The sequence below is a fragment of the Bombina bombina genome, chromosome 2, assembly GCF_027579735.1.
Source record: "Bombina bombina isolate aBomBom1 chromosome 2, aBomBom1.pri, whole genome shotgun sequence".
Lineage (NCBI taxonomy): Eukaryota > Metazoa > Chordata > Amphibia > Anura > Bombinatoridae > Bombina > Bombina bombina.
Window position 1 is genome coordinate 30,539,498 of NC_069500.1, and position 22,108 is coordinate 30,561,605.

The window sequence follows — 22,108 nt, forward strand, 5'->3', positions numbered from 1 at the left end:
ACTGATGAAATGAGAGTGAGTCTTGATGGGTAAAGGGCAGAGAGCTCCAGTCCGACTCAGACTCCAGCAAGGTGGAGGTGGAGTACTGGTTTGGGCTGGTATCATCAAAGATGAGCTTGTGGGGCCTTTTCGGGTTGAGGATGGAGTCAAGCTCAACTCCCAGTCCTACTGCCAGTTTCTGGAAGACACCTTCTTCAAGCAGTGGTACAGGAAGAAGTCTGCATCCTTCAAGAAAAACATGATTTTCATGCAGGACAATGCTCCATCACACGCGTCCAAGTACTCCACAGCGTGGCTGGCAAGAAAGGGTATAAAAGAAGAAAATCTAATGACATGGCCTCCTTGTTCACCTGATCTGAACCCCATTGAGAACCCGTGGTCCATCATCAAATGTGAGATTTACAAGGAGGGAAAACAGTACACCTCTCTGAACAGTGTCTGGGAGGCTGTGGTTGCTGCTGCACGCAATGTTGATGGTGAACAGATCAAAACACTGACAGAATCCATGGATGGCAGGCTTTTGAGTGTCCTTGCAAAGAAAGGTGGCTATATTGGTCACTGATTTGTTTTTGTTTTGTTTTTGAATGTCAGAAATGTATATTTGTGAATGTTGAGATGTTATATTGGTTTCACTGGCAAAAATAAATAATTGAAATGGGTATATATTTGTTTTTTGTTAAGTTGCCTAATAATTATGCACAGTAATAGTCACCTGCACACACAGTTATCCCCCTAAAATAGCTATAACTAAAAACAAACTAAAAACTACTTCCAAAACTATTCAGCTTTGATATTAATGAGTTTTTTGGGTTCATTGAGAACATGGTTGTTGTTCAATAATAAAATTAATCCTCAAAAATACAACTTGCCTAATAATTCTGCACTCCCTGTATTAAATGTAGTTTAAACCACAATAGTAGCAAATAAAAAAGGTTATTTTCTTGGTACCTTGTTAGCCAGTTAAAGGGACGCTGAACCCAAATCTTTTCTTTCATGATTCAGATAGAGCAGCAATTTTAAGCAACTTTCTAATTTACTCCTATTGTCACATTTTCTTCATTCTCTTGGTATCTTTATTTGAAATGCAAGAATGTAAGTTTAGATGCCGGCCCATTTTTGGTGAGCAACCTGGGTTGTCCTTGCTGATTGGTGGATACATTCATCCACCAATAAAAAAGTGCTGTCCAGTGGTCTGAACCAAAAAAAAGCTTAGATGCCTTCCTTTTCAAATAAAGATAGCAAGAGAACAAATAAAAATTGATAATAGGAAAAAATTAGAAAGCTTAAAACCGCTGCTCTATCTGAATCACGAAAGAAAAAAATTGGGTTCAATTATTTATTTGTCTGTATTTTCCCCCTGTAAACTAAGTATAAATAAGTCTGAGCGTCACCTACAAACAAACCTGTCTGATTAAGGATCCGAGGTGATCTGAACCCTTGCAAAACATTCCTTTTTTAATAGCTAATAAAGGCATCACGTATACAATGTGTTTTTTATTTTATTGTTCACCACAATAGCAAAAATATTAATAACTTCGCAGCACACATATTTAGTTTGCATTTTTATCTGATTAGAAACACACGTGCAAACGTGCAAACAATTATCATTTTCATTTGAATCTAATTATTTTACAAACTATTGAAATATTTATTGGTTTATTTTCAAATACGAAGCAGACATTTTCCAAATTTTACCTAAGGGAGAAGAATATTTTTTTCCCTGCATTTTGCTTGCGAAAGCTACAAGTCAGTGTGAATCCAATTTAGCATTATTTAGACTGACAAATGTCTCTAGAATTCAGTTTTTTTTTTAAATTAGAGAAGTAATCTCAATTATTTTAAGTGAGCACTAAACATACTTTAAAGTGGATTTACAATTGCATGTATTTTTGGTAGCTACGAAGTGCATAATTATGCTTTATTATGTTTTATATGAAGAGAGATGAACATATCAGCTTGTACTTTGTCAGTTTGTTTATTGGTAAAGTTAAAAATAGGTTTTTTTTTCCACATAAATTGTAACTGAATCATTCTGCAAGGTAACAGACTCTCTCTCAGACTTCCGTGGGGAGATTATAACATTGTGAACATCCGGAGTGAAGGAGTTAAAACTTAACCTTTAATCATTCTACAAGATAAAAAAATAGTAACATAAAAACACAAAGGTATGTTCTCCTATACTTCTGAATAATATATACTGTAGCCAAGTGAGGGGTAAGTATGGGTCACGGATTGTCCAAGTATGAAAAATGGCACTGACAAATTCACTACTAATTAGAAGAACTATCAACAAATATCAAATGATAAGGTAATAGAGTAAGCGAACCACACCTGCTACTGGGTGTAACACTAACAGATTATATTCCACCGTAAAGAGTGAATACCATATAGTATCAAGAAGTAATGCCAGAATAGGCTATATTGTGGATATATATAGGAGCAAATACTTCCCAACCGTATAGTTAGTGTGCCCAGTGCGGTTAGATTTAGATTCCCCAGTCTCAAAAATGTAGGGCAAATACAGAATAATGGATCACCCCCAAGAACAACGGGGTAATAACACTAGCAGTAAAGCTGGGGAAAATAAAACACCCAGTTTAGAGATAATGTGTACATATAATAAGATAATAATTAGGCGCACCTATTGAGTTGCAGTTGTAAAACTCATAGTGATCCTACCTGAGTAACTGACCACCTTAACCCCAGCTCCCTGGAGTACAGTTATGGTATTTTAAAACGTATAGCACAAGCAGTCTCATCTTATTATATGTACACATTATCTCTAAACTGGGTGTTTTATTTACCTCAGCTTTACTGCTAGTGTTATTACCCCGTTGTTCTTGGGGGTGCCCTACATTTTTTGAGACTGGGGTATCTGAATCTAACCGCACTGGGCACACTAACTATACGGTTGGGAAGTATTTGCCCCCATATGTATCCACAATATAGCCTATTCTGGCATTACTACTTGATACTATATGGTATTCACTCCTTACGGTGTAATATAATCTGTTAGTGTTACACCCAGTAGCAGGTGTGGTTCTCTTTCTCTCTTACCTTATCATTTGATATATGTTGATAGTTCTTCTAATTAGTAGTGAATTTGTCAGTGCCATTTTTCATACTTGGACAATCCGTGACCCATACTTACCCCTCACTTGGCTACAGTATATATTATTCAGAAGTATAGGAGAACATACCTTTGTGTTTTTATGTTACTATTTTTTTATATTGTAGAATAAATAAAAGTTGTTTTAACCCCTTCACTCCGGATGTTCACAATGTTATAACCTCCCCACGGATGATATTGTACCCATTACTGTCAAATGTTATTGAGTGCTACATACGTACACACTTCCCAGTAGTCCACTGGTTCTACGTTTAAACAGTTTCTTTGTGCACAGCACCCGCCTCTCACAATACCTTGTTATAGTCCCATCACTATGTATATTAATATTGGACTTCTATACAGATTAATTTAGGCAACAACATATGTAGTGCCATCGTTGTTTCTCCTCTTTAATCCCATCTCTCTCAGACTTGTATACTTAAAGGTATATGAAACAGTGCTCCTTTATTTATAAAAAAAAAGTTAAACTAAGTAAGAATAGATAAACAAGCAGACATTACATAACTTAAGTTATTTTGTTACATTAGTTTTGAAGCTAAAATCCTTTACTGAGTATAAGCAATAATACTGATTTAGCAGATATCTCCTAGCAGCACTTCAAAGGAAAAGCTGCAATTTTTCCATTTCTGTAAAGACTACAGCCCCTTTATGGGCTGTGATGAGAAGTAATGGACCCTTCACAAATTAAGTTAAAAATAAATAAAATAAAATAATGAAAAATACTTATTGCAATGATTTCTAGTTTGTATAATCCACTGTGTAGAGCTTTTTTATTACATTGAAGAAGACTGTTTAGACAGTATAAACAAGACAGACAGCATTAAACAAAACATGTTGGTGTATAAAAGCCAGCTTTATTCAAATTATTTATTTGCTGTAGTAAAACTCCAGTAGACAGAATTACAAAATCAAGTTAAACACACAAACAGAAATGTATCCAGGTAAACATGGTTAAGCTGCCTAGAACTCTCGGAGATATGTAGCAAAGGTTTCCATTTGCAAAAGTGTAACAAACGATATCTGATTTTTTTTATAACGACTTTAATTATGTTTGTGCCAGTGTTGCAAATGGATTTTAAAAACATTTTAAATTTACTTAAAGTTCAAAACAACATTATTTTCCTTCTCCTAACACAAATGGCTATTCAGTATAATGGTACATCAGATTAGTGAGACGCCTCTGGTACCAGACTAAATTAGGTATATTGGCACCATTATTTCCTCTGTACATATACCCCGACAGCTCATATTTTAAATAAACGTTTTATGTATGAAACTTAAAAGTGTAGCTAGAACTATTTAAATAGACTGAGATCTGTAAAACTATTAATACATTGCATAATGTATCTAAAATGAAATAAATATGACAACTAAATTGTCTTCTTCCAAGCCCCATATTTTGGTTTATATCTGATTATAGAATTATTTTGAAATCACTCCATCTATACATAAACTACAATGTTATTCCATGAGTTATTGCAAAAAAACACTGCCATACACTTGATTTCTTATCCATAACATATAACATTTTATTTTCCCAAGCCACCCAGATAGCATTCATATTCCAAACAAAAAATAGTTATACAAAAATATATCACATTTAGACTTATTAATTTGTAATCTTTTTACAGTAATTGTATAAAATATATGTATGAATTTATAATTAAAGTGATGGTAGACTTTCCATTTTGTATAACAGATCTGGAGTGTAAGTTATATTTTAGATGGAGTTTAATTCACCAGTTGTAATGAAGATGCGCTATAACTTACTTTTTACTGTGGAGCTGAAATTTAAATACCCTGCACTCTGGACGCCCACTTCAAAAGTAATTTTTTTGGTGAGCTAACAGCTTGAACTGTTCTCCAATCAGAGCTCTAGCCATATGGCATTCAATGTTTTTTGCAGCTAGAGTGCTGATTAGAACAATTCAAACCTTAAACTCACACAAAAAAAAATACTTTTGAAGTGGGCGTCTGGAGCGCGGGGTATTTGAATTTCAGAGCTATATTAAGAAGAAAGTTAAAGTGCATCTTCATTATGACTGATGAATTAAACTCCTAAAATGTCACAAACATTAGGGATCTGTTAATACAAAGGGGACCGTTTATCATCACTTTAAGTCATATTTATTAAGGATTGTTTCATATTTACAGTTAAATGTCACAGTGTGCTTTCTGCTTTGTGATGAATATATCTATAGATAAAGTCTCTGCACAAATTTTGTCTGGAGGTTCCAACATAAATTTGGTCTAAATTGATTTAAATTTCACTTTCAATGAAAGAGTCAGAAACATTTGTCTTATCTTGAAGCAGATTTATTTCATACATCAATTTATGTCTCTCTCAAAAAAGTCTTATGCATAGTATATAATAGTAATACACACTTATTGCAAGAGGTCTGCATGTAAAATAAATGTTTTAAAAGAGTATAAAACCCAGAAAACTCCAGGGAAACACCCTTTAAACATACTGAATAAATGTGATCGGTCTCCTTTTGAAGTGACCAAAAAAGGGTCATATGTAAATTAAATTTTGAACTGATCTAAACAATGCTCTTTAACCATTGGAAAGCTCTGGGTATTAGGGTAAATGCAATATACACTCCAGGTACCATAGCAAGAAAATGACAATAAAAATAAAGCACAATTTGCCAGGTGATACAAAGAAAGGGCATTACATTTTGTCTATGCTTAATGATTTTATGGTGGTTTAGTTTTGTGTTTAATGTTCCTTTTAAAGTGACAGTGCACACAGCATACATATGAAAGATCGGTTGTTATGGTTAGATTGAGAAATAGTGTTTTATGATAAAGGCATTAAAGAAAAATACAAAATGAAGCAACTATCCATAAAAATGTATCTCCAAAATTTGTTACCAAAAGCTTTAAAAATAACCTCAAATTAACTCAATAACGTTCCAGGATTCCTCAACTACAACTAACTGCAGCTGTCACACAGCTAAACAAAACAACTATAATCCTCTGTTGCAGTACAGTTACATAAGTTTGTAATCATTGTACATATGCAATGGGAATAGTCTATACTGAATTTAATATTATTGGAATTGGAATGTGTCCAGTATGGATAATTTAGCTGCCCTTAGTCCCATTCTCTGTAATATGTCGTTAACCATTTGCCCTATAACAGATATAAAACGCTTAGGTGAAATATCACTAGTATAAAGTCATGCAATAGGTTATATTGGACCCATAGGTTAAAAAACCCCTCAATATAATCAAAGACAGAATAAGCAACACATGATTATATACACTGATGTCCTACAACAGATAAACACCACATGATTATATACACTGATGTCCTACAACAGATAAAGAAAAATATATATTAGAGATGGGCTGTTCTCACACTTGATACAGTGATACTGGTACCTATTTTTAAACTTCAATACTCAATCCCCAAAGGTTCAAATTCTCCATATACTTTGAATATCAAATATAACATTTGATTATTGAATATAATTTTTTTTCACAGTATTGACCTTAATGTATCAGGTATTAAAAGTAACAAGGTCTCATCTCTAAAATTTATATACATGATTAAAAAAAATATATCTGCATAAAGATTTAGATTCACATTGCAGTCAGGTCTGACTTTTGCTGCCGGTAAGGGAGGCTGGGTCAGTGCGTGAGCTCCTCGCTATCAGAACGCTCATCAGACATTTAACCCTCCGGTTATTCAGGGGCATATGATCTGAAAGAAGAAAGTATGAGAAAGGGTGTTAGTATAAAGCTTAGGAGCAACATTACCCAATTATACTACAATGTTTAAAGGCACAGTCAAGTCCAAAATAAACTTTCATGATTCAGATAGGGCATGCAATTTTAAAAAACTTTTCATTTTATTTTATCACCAATTTTGCTTTGCTCTGTTGGCATTCTTAGTTGAAAGCTAAACCTAGGTAGGCTCATATGCTAATTTCTTAGATCTTGAAGGCCGCCTTTAATCTGAATGCATTTTGACAGTATTTCAACACTAGAGGGCATTAGTTCATGTGTGTCATATAGATAACATTAAGCTCACGCATGTGAAGTTACCTAGGAGTCAGCACTTTATGCAAAACTAGGGAATGGGTAATACAGGGATTATCTCTCTTTTTAAACAGCAACAATGCTGGTGTTGACTGTCCCTTTAAGGTAAGCTTAAAAGTGCATTCTTAGGTAAAAAAAAGTAAAATGCTGTAATGTTTTTGTTTGTTTTTAAACAAATTACTTTTGTTTAACCCCTGCAAAAGGGTTAAATACATATTCAAGTGCTCCTGTGCCACTCCAGAGTAGAATACAACTGATGAGCCAATAAGGAGCCTGAATACATGTGTATGCTCCTAGCACTGTGTTTCATCATCTGGAGCAGACTGGGTGTGTTCCAGGAGCACAAATTTGACTGTTTAACCCTTTTGAATTAATTAAATACATAGTCAAATAAGGGAATTTGTTTAAAATGACATGCTCTAACCTATCAGGGCATTTTATGTCATCACAACATACACTGCACAATTAAACTTCTAATACAATGATAATGAATACTATAAAGCAAGCAAACTTACAGCAATGTATCCCACACTTCCACAACCCTCATCCATAACAATAAACCTTCCCTCTGGCTCACTCATTACATTAAAGCAACACATCAAATACTGTAACCTGTAACCAAACACTGCAGCGTGTATCCAGCTCTAAACAATATAACTGCAATCAATAACAATATACAATTCATGGTTTTTTTGTTTTTATATTAGTGAAATCTTTCTTAAGTCCAGCACAAACACCTGCAAAGCATCTGGGTTTAGGTAAATAATTATATTCAGCACTTTACTTATATTTATAATAAAACAAATTACCCGGTTTTTGCGATTGTCTAATTTGTTCATCAGATCCTGCACCCACTGCTCATCGGGAGGTGCACAGAGATGTCTGTTTCTACGGGTGACAAATCTGGGGACAATAAAAATAAAATAGATAACCACAACATATCCAGCAACCTGTGAGTTTTGTTAACTTTCTCTTTCTTATAACAGATATTTATTTTTTGTAGTTATCAGAAATCGAATGCACATTTTAATATTAAAGAGATTTAAAAAATAAAAATAAAATCATTTTAAAAGGCTATATAAGTGCAAATTGAAAATGATTTGTATTAGAACATAATATTATAGTTACCTCAATATAAGGCACGCAAACAGTTACGCATGAGCGATAACTGGTTTATTGCAGCTGTTTGCACGTATCGGATGTAGTGGTCGTATTACAAGTTAAAAGTAAATGTGATCGCTTGAATGCAATTGAATTTAACGTGCGTCAGGTTAGTTTTGCAAAACAAAAAAGTGCCACAAAACCCATCAAAAAATACATTGAAAAAGTAAAGTTATACTCATAACAACACTGTCTGATAAAATTTATTTTAAAAATATTGCACAAAAAAGTTATAAGGGCTCAAAGATATGAGGTCTCAGGTATTTACAGACATATATACACATATAAGCACATAAATACATATGTATACATATACAGACATATATACACATATAAACACATGTATACATATGTATACATATACAGACATATATACACATTTAAACACATAAATACATAAGTATACATTTACAGACATATATAAACATATAAACACATAAATACATATGTATACATTTACAGACATATATACACATATAAACACATAAATACATATGTATACATATATAGACATATATACACATACAAACACATAAATACATATGTATACATTTACAGACATATATACACATATAAACACATAAATACATATGTATACATATAGAGACATATTTATAAGTGCATTGGAGCCCTTTGCAGTCAAGTAGCTGAAAACATGTTAAAGCATATTTATGCAATATTCATAATTAATAACAGTTTAAATGATAATGGTTTACATTATTATGTATTTACTGTAAATATTTCACATTCCAATGTTCTGCACATAACAAATATGTTCTATGTATTTTTAAATAGACATTACTATATATATATATATATATATATATATATTTATATATATATACACACCTATTTAGAACCATATATATATATATATATATATATATATATATAACCTGTTCCAAAATACCATTAGATATACTTAGAAATATGTATATATGAATAAATAGAACATATTCTGCTATGTGAAGAACATTAGAAAGTGAAATATTCATATTTTAATTTCGGGTTAGTGCACGAGAATATTTGATCGGATTTGCAAGTGAGTAGGTTAGGGTTTTTTCCACTATTTTTGCTCTATTACCTTCTATGGGGGAATACGTTAACTTGGTCATGATATTCTAACTTGGCTTTGTGCATGCATGTGGTTAGTGCGTGAGCGAAAACTTTTTACTTTTAATTTGTAATACGAGCACTACCCAACACGTGCAAAAATCTTACTTCCAGCTATAAATACCACTCCATGCGTAATTTGTCCCTAACTGTTTAAACCTGCAAAATGGTTAAACACCTTTAAATAACTGTAACAATAACAATATAAACAGGAAACTACATAATAATCTAGTATTACCGAGCATACTGTAAATGACATCCTCAGATTATATTTTTCTATCCTTTGCTTCTTGATTACTGGAGAATACTGGTAATAATTTGCTGGGGACCGTATAGGAAGTCCTTCTTTCTGTTTACACTACTCCCACTGGAACCACACAGAACCCACTGGGTCAGGACTGGCCTAAGCAAGATAGGCTGCACAAAAAACTCCCTGCAGATGACTTAAGGCTAACCCTACTACATGTTGTTCCCAACGTTTCTTTAACAGATAACTACAAAACAATGCATTTTATAGTGACATAGGGACCGGGGCAAGCCTTGTCCATATAAGGTAAATGATGATTTGGCTACTGAATATCTAATACAGCAAGCAAGATTTAAACTTTGCTGAACTATTCTATAATAGGACAACGTAAGTGTCTTGTAATGACAATGTGTTTACTGCCACACGCTTTTGAGCATTTTATTTTACACCAGGATGTCCCTTTAAAATTAATGAGCTTTTCAAGAAACTCATTGTGTAATATTACTTATATAAACTTCTGACTTTTATTTTCATATCATTTGTATCACATTAATGAAACCATAGGAATGTTACAGACATATAGAAACATAAATTATATGAATGTCATAACTTTTTGGTGACAAAACACAGAACCATAAAGATTAACTAACAGAATTTAACTGGTTATCATTGATATATTTGTTTGCACATCTGCTATGAAACCTCAGGGTAGCAATAGTCACACTTAATATACTCTTCAACCTCCTTACATTTTGATATTAAAATGTTGGCTGTCGCTGGAGCCCGTGTGACCAGGGGCGTAGTGAGAGTGATTTGGGTTTGTATGTGAGTGCAATACACAGTCTGGTCAGATAAGCGGTGCTGTTTTTACATTGTTTGTATATTACAATAGTATTGTTAACACAGTTTTATATTAATGATTTTTATTGCTAATGATATATAATTGTACATGGTTTGGTGAGATACTAATTATATGTATCATTTGTGAGATTAAATACTTAAAAATGTATATAAAACTGAGGTTTGGCTATTGTTCTTATCTGCACTGTCTACAATTATGCAGTATATCCATCTATATCTATATCTATAGATATATGGGTATAGATATGGATCTTACACGAGCAGTATCAGATATATAAACATATTTATTTTCTATGTAAAGAACATAGTAATGTAAAATATGTATTTTGAGCATTGCGTTTCTCAATTTGGATCTTAACGCAGTCGGGTTAGCGCACCTTTTATTATAAAATATATATTGCTATATATACATTTTTATATATATATATTTATATCTACTGTATATATATACAGTAGATACATTAGTTATCAACATTTCCAAATATGAACTTACTAAAGATGAACTAAGTGTTCTAAATTGTCCAACTGTATATGCTAATCAATTTACCATAGAGAAGGATTTATATCGCTTTTTTAGAAACTTAAGGTTAAAAGCATATTTTGGTAGTATTGTAGATACTAATAAGGACAAAGGACTTAGTAACACATTGGACGAGAGAGGGATATTTGGCACCAAACCATTAGGACTGACAAACAAGTCTAAGTACGTACCCAGCACTTCTAACTCTGGGGTAGAAACATACATTAAGTTAGTTCAAGATGACATTCACAAACTATATATAACATCTAAACATGGAATAAGCTCTAATGTCACTACAGCAGAACGTAAAGCTTTGAAAGATCTATCTAATAATAATTTAATTGAGATTAAAAATGCTGACAAGGGTGGTGCGGTAGTGGTGCTAGATAAGGAATATTATATACAGGAAATTTTATCCCAACTATCAGATGGTGGAGTATATTTAATATTAGATTACGATCCTTTACCAGATATTAAAATAGAAATAGCGGCAGTAATTGACAAAGCTTTGGCCAACAAAGTCATTACTAAAGATTTAGCCACATTTCTTATAAAAATAGACCCCATCACACCTGTATTCTATACAACTCCGAAAGTCCACAAAAACCTAAAGGAGCCACCGGGTAGACCCATAGTGGTGAGTACAGAATCAGTTTTAGCTAATATAGCAATTTTTCTAGATAAAATCTTGAATCCCATAGCGGCAGGTCAGAAATCTTTTTTAAAAGATACAGGGGACTTTTTAACCAAAATAGATGAGGTAATAGTGAGTGAAAATTATATATTATTCACACTAGACATAGTGAGTTTATATACTTCAATCCCACATGAATCAGGAGTACAATCTGTATTGGATCTTATTAAAAAGGATCAGGTATATACTAATATACAATGTGACTTTATAGAAGACATGCTGAATATTATACTACATCTTAACTATTTTTTGTTCCAAGATACATATTATATACAAAGAAAGGGAACAGCCATGGGCTCCAATGTGGCCCCCTCATACGCCAATATATTTGTAAGCCAATTCAAAAACAGATATGTCTATCTTAATAATAAATATCAAAGTCACTGTAAAGTATGGCTACGTTATATAGATGATATATTTGGCGTATGGGGGGATACATTGGAGACCCTTGAGAATTTTGTGGAGGAATTAAATAATTGTACAGCAAGCCTACAATTTACTATCACTTACTCACAAGTGAAAGTAAGCTATCTTGACACCTTGGTATATAAAAAAGATGACCATCTAGTAACAGACCTATACTGTAAACCAACTGATCGCAACACATTACTTCATTTTGACAGTTACCATCCAGATAGGGTATTTAATGCTATCCCTAAGAGCCAGTTCTTCAGAACTATGCGCAATGTAAAAGAGAGAGATCTACAAGAAGTAAGACTGAAACAAATGGGTAAAAAATTTACTGATAGAGGTTACCCCCAAACTGTTATAACCACCAGTGAACAAATAGTTAAATCAAAAATTAGAGAGACTCAGGATTTAATACCCATAGAAAATAAGAGTAAAAATAAAAATCAGATTGATAAAAAACAACTCATTTTTTCTTCAGTATATAACCAATTCAGCAGTGACATCACAAGAATTGTTAAAAAACATTGGTATATACTGAATAAAACCAATCCACATATTGAGGAATTTTGTAAACCACCTATTAATTCCTTTAAGAGGGTCAAAAATATCAGAGACCTAGTGGTAAAATCAGATGTGGGTACTAACAAGAAAGATTATATAAATTACCTTACAACAGCTAATAAAGGGTCATACCCCTGCCTTAACTGTGCTCAATGTAATTCCATGATCAAGGGGAAGTACATAGCACAGATAAATGATAACAAAAAACGTGAAATTAAAGGCCTGTACACATGTAACACTGACTATGTGGTATATATCCTTAAATGTCCATGTGGGCGGGGCTATGTGGGAGAGACCATTAACCCCATCAAAGACAGGATAAGTGCTCACAAGTCTTCTATCAGATGTAAAGATATGACACTGCCCGTATCATCCCATTTTATTAATGCTGAACACACAGTTAGCCAGTTAAGATTCCAAGTAATTGACCACATACCAAAGCAAAGAAGAGGGGGTAACAGAGAGTTACTGTTAAAAAAAAGAGAGGTATGGTGGATACAGCATCTAAAAACACTCAGTCCGAATGGTCTAAACAAAGACTATGATCTTCATTTGTTTTTATAAGTATTAATGTATAGTAATTTTGTAACTTTGTATGAAATGTTTTTAGTAATATGTGTTGAAATATAGTCTTGGGTTATAATCACTAGATAGAAATTTTTATTATATAAAAAAAGCTGTGATTTAGGTACAAAGATTATTTACTGACCATTCTGACCCGTTAGGGGGCAAAAATCCAAAATGGAAATTTGAATGTATGTAGGTAAATCAAGCTAATTGATGCACAGGTGTTATAAAAGAAGGTGATTTTCCCATAATCCATTGCATGACTAAGGGTCTGTGTTGACTCGAAACGTCGCTGTTTTTAACTTTGTCTGTTACCTCAATAAAGTGGAAATTTTGTATGAACAAGTGCTGATGCTATTTGCTTCATTATATTTATATATGTGGGCTGGCAGACCCCACTCAGCGGACGTGCACTACTTCAATATTGGAAAAGCTTGCTGAAAAATGCTGAAATAATAGCATTAAGAAAGGTGCTGGACTTACCTGTTAAAGTTGTATGTATATATATGATACGGTTCATGTAAAATACATATCTATACCTATATATCTATAGGAAAATATATGCAGGTATAGGGATATACAAACATATATAGAGAAATATGTATTTAAGAATAAAAAGGACATTATCCTGTAAGTGAAGAAGATTGCAAAGTGAAATATTTACAATAAATATACAGTTTGCAGTTAAGTAGCTGAAAACATTTTTTAAAGTGTTTAACTGTGTATTTACTGTGAATATGTCACATTCCAATGTTCTTCACATAAGACAATGGGGTATATTTCTTAATGTGTGAGAGGACATGATACGATGTAGCGGATCATGTCCTCTGCACATCGATAAATGCCGACAGCATACGCTCTCTGCATTTATCATTGCACCAGCAGTTCTTGTGAACTGCTGGTGCAATACCGCCCGTGCAGATTTGCGGCCAATCTGCGGCCGCTAGTAGGGGGTGTCAATCAACCCGATCGTATTCAATTGGGTTGATTTCTGTCCGCGGCCTCAGAGGCAGAGGACAAGTTACGGAGCTTGATAAATCGGCCCCTATATGTTCTTTGGATTTTTAAATAGATATTCATATATATATATATGTATGTGTGTATTTATATTAATACCTATATAAAATCATCTCTCTCTCATAGATATATATATTTTACAAAAAAAACATCATATATATATAAATGAATGAATGAATAGAACATATTCTTCTGTGTAAAGAATATTGGAATGTGAAATATCCACCCAGGTTAATGCGCAAATAGGGTGTAATTTTTTCCCCACTTTTCTCGCTCCATTGAAGTCTATGGGAGAATACGTTAATGTGATTGCGATATTGTAAGTTTCACTTTTTGCGCACATTGGGTTAGCTCGTGAGCAAAACTTTTTACTTTCAACTTGTAATTTGCAAAAAGCTTACTTCTAGCACAGTTAACGCTCAAGTGGAAGCGATAATTACCGCTCCACTCATAATCTGGCCCTCTATTTATTTCTATCTATATCTCTATCTATTTATCTGTCTGTCTGTCTGTCTGTCTGTCTATCTATCTATCTATCTATCTATCTATCTATCTATCTATCTATCTATCTATCTATCTATCTATCTATCTATCTATCTATCTATCTGTCTGTCTGTCTGTCTGTCTGTCTGTCTGTCTGTCTGTCTGTCTGTCTGTCTGTCTGTCTGTCTGTCTGTCTGTCTGTCTGTCTGTCTGTCTGTCTGTCTGTCTGTCTGTCTGTCTGTCTGTCTGTCTATCTATCTATCTATCTATCTATCTATCTATCTATCTATCTATCTATCTATCTATCATCATCTTAAACATCAACCCAATGATATTGTTATTGTGGGAGGGTTTAGACACTTACATCACAGCTTTGAGGTTGCAGCCGGTCCATTTATCCTGTAGTTTGTAACATTTCACGTTCTTGAAGGGAATCTCTTTCTTACTGACTTTAAGACAGCAGTCTGGTATGTTTTCATTGGCCCATGAGCCTGTAAGACAAACCAATCACATTCACCTGAGCTGCTGGAGAACTTCTGCCAATCAAGAATCAAACAAACAAGCATTGCCTGTCCAATCTGAATTCATATTATGACTTCTCATATAGAAAGTGTAATTGTAATTGTAAAAAAAAATTGTCATTCATATGAAAATGCAGCAGAAACATGTAACAATTTATATTTTCATGCTTAAAGGGACATGTAACAATTTATATTTTCACGGTTAAAGGGACATGTAACAATTTATATTTTCATGCTTAAAGGGACATGAAACACAATTTCTTTCATTCATGATTCAGATAGAGAATGTGATTTTAAACAACTATAAATTTTACTTCTTTTATCAATTTGTCTTTATTCTTTTTGTATCCTTTGGGGAAATGCAGGGGTGTATGCTTAGGAACCGCCCTTTTCTGCAGTACTATATGGCAGTAGTTTTAATAGAATGTTATTCATTTGCAAGAACACTATATGGCAGCACTATTTCCTGCCAGTTAGTGCTCCAGATGCTACCTAGGTATCTCTCAAACACAGAATAGAAGTAAACTGGAAACTTTTATGAAATGGTTTGCTCTGTCTGAATCACAAAAGAAAATGTTTGGGCTTCTTATCCCTTTAATACAGAGCCTGCAATTTAAAAAGAATGTTTCAATTCATTTATTTAATCACAGATGTTGTAAAGCATACCCAGTTTACAGCAAAGCATTACTGGAGGGAAGTAGCTGGTGATTGGTAGCTACATACATATGCTTCTTGTCATTGGCTCACCAGATGTGCTCAACTAGCTCCCATTAGTGCTGCTCTTGAGCTAACTTTGACTATTCTATATACTTTTTCCGGACAGAATATGAAATAAAAGCAATGTAGATGTAAAATAAAGCTAATATAGCAGTATCAGTTGTGTATAAAGATCATCCATATGTATCAACCAATTAACTTTAGCAGGCAGCATCTCCTAGCCAATGACTGCCAGCAGGGAGTATCTATTAACCAATAAGCAACAGCAGGAAGCATCTCCCAGCCAATGAGTGCCAGCAGGGAGTATCTATTAACCAATAAGCAACAGCAGGAAGCATCTCCCAGCCAATGAGTGCCAGCAGGGAGTATCTATTAACCAATAAGCAACAGCATGAAGCATCTCCCAGCCAATGAGTGCCAGCAGGGAGTATCTATTAACCAATAAGCAACAGCAGGAAGCATCTCCCAGCCAATGAGTGCCAGCAGAGAGTATCTATTAACCAATAAGCAACAGCAGGAAGCATCTCCCAGCCAATGAGTGCCAGCAGGGAGTATCTATTAACCAATAAGCAACAGCAGGAAGCATCTCCCAGCCAATGAGTGCCAGCAGAGAGTATCTATTAACCAATAAGCAACAGCAGGAAGCATCTCGCAGCCAATGAGTGCCAGCAGGAAGTATATATTAACCAATAAGCAACAGCAGGAAGCATCTCACAGCCAATGAGTGCCAGCAGGGAGTATCTATTAACCAATAAGCAACAGCAGGAAGCATCTCCCAGCCAATGAGTGCCAGCAAAGAGCATTTATTAACCAATAAGCAACAGCAGGAAGCATCTGCCAGCCAATGAGTGCCAGCAGGGAGTATCTATTAACCAATAAGCAACAGCAGGAAGCATCTCCCAGCCAATGAGTGCCAGCAGGGAGTATCTATTAACCAATAAGCAACAGCAGGAAGCATCTCACAGCCAATGAGTGCCAGCAGGGAGTATCTAATAACCAATAAGCAACAGCAGGAAGCATTGCACAGCCAATGAGGGCCAGCAGGGAGTATCTATTAACCAATAAACAATAGCAGGAAGCATCTCACAGCCAATGAGTGCCAGCAGGGAGTATCTAATAACCAATAAGCAACAGCAGGAAGCATTGCACAGCCAATGAGGGTCAGCAGGGAGTATCTATTAACCAATAAGCAACAGCAGGAATTATACAACAGTTACTACTCCCCAAACATTCCCCATAGGTTTTCTAGGACAGGTAGGTGAGGGAGACTTGGGTAAGATGATGTTTCGTGAGTGGGACTGTGGCGGAAGGAGTCTGTTGGGTCATGGGCATGGCCAGGCAATGTTTTTAAACTTAGTCATTTGCCGTGATGCTGTGGGAATGACAGCAGGTAGAGGTCCCAATCGGTGACACTCCTGCATTAGGCGGGACAGTCCTGCAATATCTGGGACAGCTGGGAGATATGTGTCTGTCCGGATCTATACAATAACACAGGTATGCCACAGCACCAGGTTGCCAGACAAATATCTCAATTTGCATAGGCCAAATTGATGGCATATACCTAGCTAAAGTATTGCTTATATGAGCTTTGTATATACATAAAAGTGCATTTGTTGTGTAATTAATAGCATTTATGTCTCTGTATAATAAAGTAGAAATAATATCTGTCTTCTCATTTGAAAAGGCTGAACACTACTGGTACAGACCATGCACCTATTCCCGGGACTTCTGCTGAACATAATTTACTAGATGTTCTATAGTATCTTCCCTGCTGCTAATACATTTACAGAGTCTTTTCACTACAGTAGTGTGGAGACAGATTGAAATGTTTTTCATTCAAAAAATTGTGCCTTTCTGTAGTCAAAACATGAACTTACTGCAGGAAGATTAGGATATGATACATTAGTGAATTTATTTGACTATGCAATGGATATTCTAATGCAAACCAAACAAGTCTAACATTTTTTATAGCATGTAATATTTGTAGAATTGATCCTCATTTACTATGTGTTCAAATCTAGCAAACACATAGATAAAGTTCCACTGTACAGCAGCAAACATAAACTTAAAATATCAAACTGTTTAGCCTATATACTAATGTATACATTTACCTCTCATCCTCCTACTGCATGTGTTTCCTATATAATAGTCTGTGTTGTTTAGGAACAGTATAAATAATGTATGCTGTAGATCTTTATTCATTTTCTGCTGTTCATTATTAAGTCTAGCTCCAAGAATAGATGTAGATCCATGTTTATATGTCATTTATTTATCATCTGTCACATGCCTGAGTCATTGTATTAGAGTCAAAGTCCATTTATATGATACAGGCAAAACATGAGTCATATCTCATATATGTCTATACATTCTTCTAAGTATAAGTGTAAAGGCAATACTGCACTACTGGGAATTAGCGGAACACAGCTGATCACCAATGACAAGAGGCACATGGATGCAGTCACCACTCAACAGCTATTTCCCAGTATTCCATTTCTGCTTCTGAGACTACCTAGTTATGCTTTTCAATTAAAGAGACCAAAAGAACAACATTCATTTTAAAACAAATTTAAAGTTGTAAAGCGTATTAAAATCACTCTGTCTCATCCATGAAAGTCATTTCTTATGATAATTATATGCACATTTCATGTTTGTCTTTAACTCCACTACTGGTGTCTGTCCTATAAATAGCCCCTCTTTTTAAACCGTTTTTCTTGTGAACTTTGTTAAATCCCATAAACCAGTGGGATTTTATCCTATTGCCTCTCTCCCTTTCTTCTACACTAAAGATATTAAGGTAATTAAAAAAAAAAAAAAAAACATTTAGTAAAACTCCTTTGAAATAGTTAATTGATTATGGTATCCAAGCCCTGAAATTTCTTTAAATCTCATTACCCTGGATCATCTGTAATACGAATTGAAACTTATCTCTGGGATTTAAATTGAGAAACATAAAATACCTTTTTTAATCAGAACTAAACAGGCTTATAAAATGCAAGAAATTTGACATTTTTTCTATTTTTTAGGAAATCTGAGAAATTTGAAGTTGAATGCATCCATTAAGCACAGTAGTAACACTTAAAATCCTCTATGGTACTGATATTTATCACTAATTAAATAAAAAAATCATGTTCACAGATTCATACAATGTTTATGTATGTATGTATGTATGTAATGTGCATATATATATATATATATATATATATATATATATATATATATATATATATTTAATAGACTTTAAAAAAAAAAGTCTTATCAATAATATGTTCATAAAGTTTTCAACTGTAATATAATCTATACCATAAAAAGCAAAACAATAAAATAGTGGCTAAAATTGTAAAACAATAAATATATAAAAGTCTAGAGAAAATGAGTTATGGTTGTGATATCAGAGTGTGTCACTGGGTCTGTAACATTCAGTGCAGTAATATCATATTTGCTGAACAATCATCAGAATTTTGATACACAAAGAGAAGTCAGGATTGTTTTATTTAAGCACTGCATGACCTGACTTCTCTGTAGCCTGACTTCTACTAACACCCTGACTTGTCTGTAGCCTAACTTCTCTCTACCCTGACTTGTCTGTAGGCAGATAATAAAATAAGGAAGATTCTTACCTTGGAATGATATCACAGCCAGAGCTAGGAGCAGTAACATCATACAGGTGTGGCTAGTCATGTCTGTTAGCCGGCTAGAAGGTCAGACACAGCTGTGACAATGTTCTGTGTGTTTGTCACACTCTGGCAGCTTCTCCAGGACTACACTGAGTCTTGTGCTGTTCCTTGCTCTATTTATGTGTTAAACATCTTTAGTCTCACTTTCATTTCTGCAACTTCCAACAAGTTTCCCCCAGCAGCTGGATACTTGTTGCATTATACACACTTATTCCTGTTATCTCCCTCCTCCTTTTTTAACAATTTATCTGCTGATCAAGACCTACAAAATTTCCCTTTTGCTATTATAAACAGTTCAGCCCCTTCTTCAGAATATAGTAAAATTCTCATGGGAAAATATTCATGTGTATAGCAATTACACTAACTATATACTGCTTTGTTTTTATTTCAATACTTATGTTATTAATTAGTCCTGTGCACAGCTTGTCTTTGGCATCTTAAACAATTATTTAATGCAAAACTGGTTTATTAAAGGGAGAAACAATTATTGGACACAATGGGATTATGTATGTGCATTTATTTAATATAAATACAAAGCCATAAATAGCTTTAGTTTGGTCCAAATGTAAGAAAAGATTTCAAAGCTAGATCATTGCATCAGACAAAACTTAATTGTTTTCATCCCCCCCCCCCGTTAGTTATGCACAAATCTTAATTACATATTTGCTGCCCATAAATAAACAAATCAGCTTTGTCAAATATAATTGCACCCTATATGATATGTATGATCGACCTACATCCTCATGCCAGATCTATTTCCTCTATTGCAGTCTGGGTAATTGAAGTCAGGGTAAAAAAAGTATTGAGAAAAACAAGAAAATCAGCGAGATACCAAGGCATAGTGTGTGTTTGCATACGGATGTGTGTGCGCTTGCATGTGTTTATGTACCTGTGCATATGGGTGCGCAGATGCACATGCGCATTTATATGTGGATGTGCATGTGTTTGTGTTGTGATTATTTATTGAACTGTCGCAGTGAGATTGAACACAATTGTAAGGTTGTTTAATGAAAGAAAGAAAGAAAGAAAGAAAGAAAGAACAAGTGCAAGTGAAAAGCTCTTCTTCCTTCTATATTTGCTTAGAGTGATTGGATTGTGCCAAATAAAGGGAAAATAAAGATACGGAATGCAGCCAATCCAATTTTTTTTTTAAAAAATTGAGAATTTTTAAAGATTAGAATTAACCCCTAAATCTTCTACATTTTCCCATTCAAAATCCTTTTCTGCATTTTATTTTTTGACGGCACAGCCTATAAGCATTTCTTGAAACTTCAAGCCAGTATTTATTTCTGTGACTTTTCCTGGATTTGGAAGTGTATTATCAAGTAAAGGAAATGTGCACATGTTTGCACTGATAATATATGAGGGGAATATTACATTACCGGCACATGGGAGAGTACCCACAATCAGTTTCTAAAGATTAGATGTTTGTAAACATGACTGTGCGTAGGACGGTTTAGCACAGATGTGTGTATTTTATTTTATTATGTTTTCTAAATGTTTGTGCTTTTTTTTCATGGAGCAGTTGTGTGACTCTAAACCTAGTAAAACGATAGGAAGGGAAGTTAATATTACACTTTAGTGATTCAGATAGGCTCTTATTTATCAAAACGTATTAAAGATACAGACGTCCTATTTATCAAAAGCCGGACAGAGATGCTTCTCTCCTGGGAATATTGTCCGCCTGGTATTGCGGCAAGTGGGCAGTGTCAGCTGCTGGAAGTTATCAGGTAGCCGCCACACTTGTCAATCATCCGATCGCTATCTATATCATGAATATTTTGTAATGTAATTTTAGCATCTGGGCCTCTTTATCAGCCTTCCTCTTGTGTAGTTACCTGCTAGTACCAGATCAGTATGCTCCAAATCTTACGCACTCATACATTATTATTATTAACATTTATTTATAAAGAGTCAATATTTTATACAGAGGTACATTACATTCATTAATGGGACACTCAAGTCAAAATTAAACTGTCATTATTCAGATAGAGCAGCAATTTCAAACAACTTTCCAATTTACTTCCATTAAAAAATGTGCACATTCTTTTTATATTTACACTTTTTGAGTCACCAGCTCCTACTGAGCATCTGCAAGAATTCACAGAACATACGTATATGCATTGTGATTGGCTGTTGGCTGTCACATGATACAGGAGGAGTAGGAATATACATAACTTTAAAATGTATCAGAATAAAATCTACTGTACTCATTTGATGTTCAGACTAAGTGCTATTGCATTGTCTTTTTATCATGAATTTGTTGTTTATGCAAATCGACTGTATTTACTGGTCCTTTAATGTACAAATGACAAGTTATACAAGGGTATGTTACATACATTGCACAAACTTCTTTAGTAAACAATACAAAAAGTCCATTA

At 34.1% G+C, this 22,108-nt stretch overlaps 1 protein-coding gene across 1 annotated transcript; it reads right to left on the minus strand.

Annotated features, from left to right (window-relative positions):
- Positions 1 to 3,964: 3,964 nt before the first annotated feature.
- Positions 3,965 to 19,887, minus strand: LOC128648382 (C-C motif chemokine 21). Its single transcript, XM_053700987.1, has 4 exons — positions 19,671 to 19,887; positions 15,180 to 15,306; positions 7,990 to 8,083; positions 3,965 to 6,842 (listed from the first exon to the last, which is right to left on the minus strand). Exons 1-4 carry the CDS (start codon positions 19,729 to 19,731, stop codon positions 6,828 to 6,830), a joined length of 297 nt encoding a protein of 98 aa, XP_053556962.1. The 5' UTR covers positions 19,732 to 19,887; the 3' UTR covers positions 3,965 to 6,827.
- Positions 19,888 to 22,108: the final 2,221 nt, after the last annotated feature.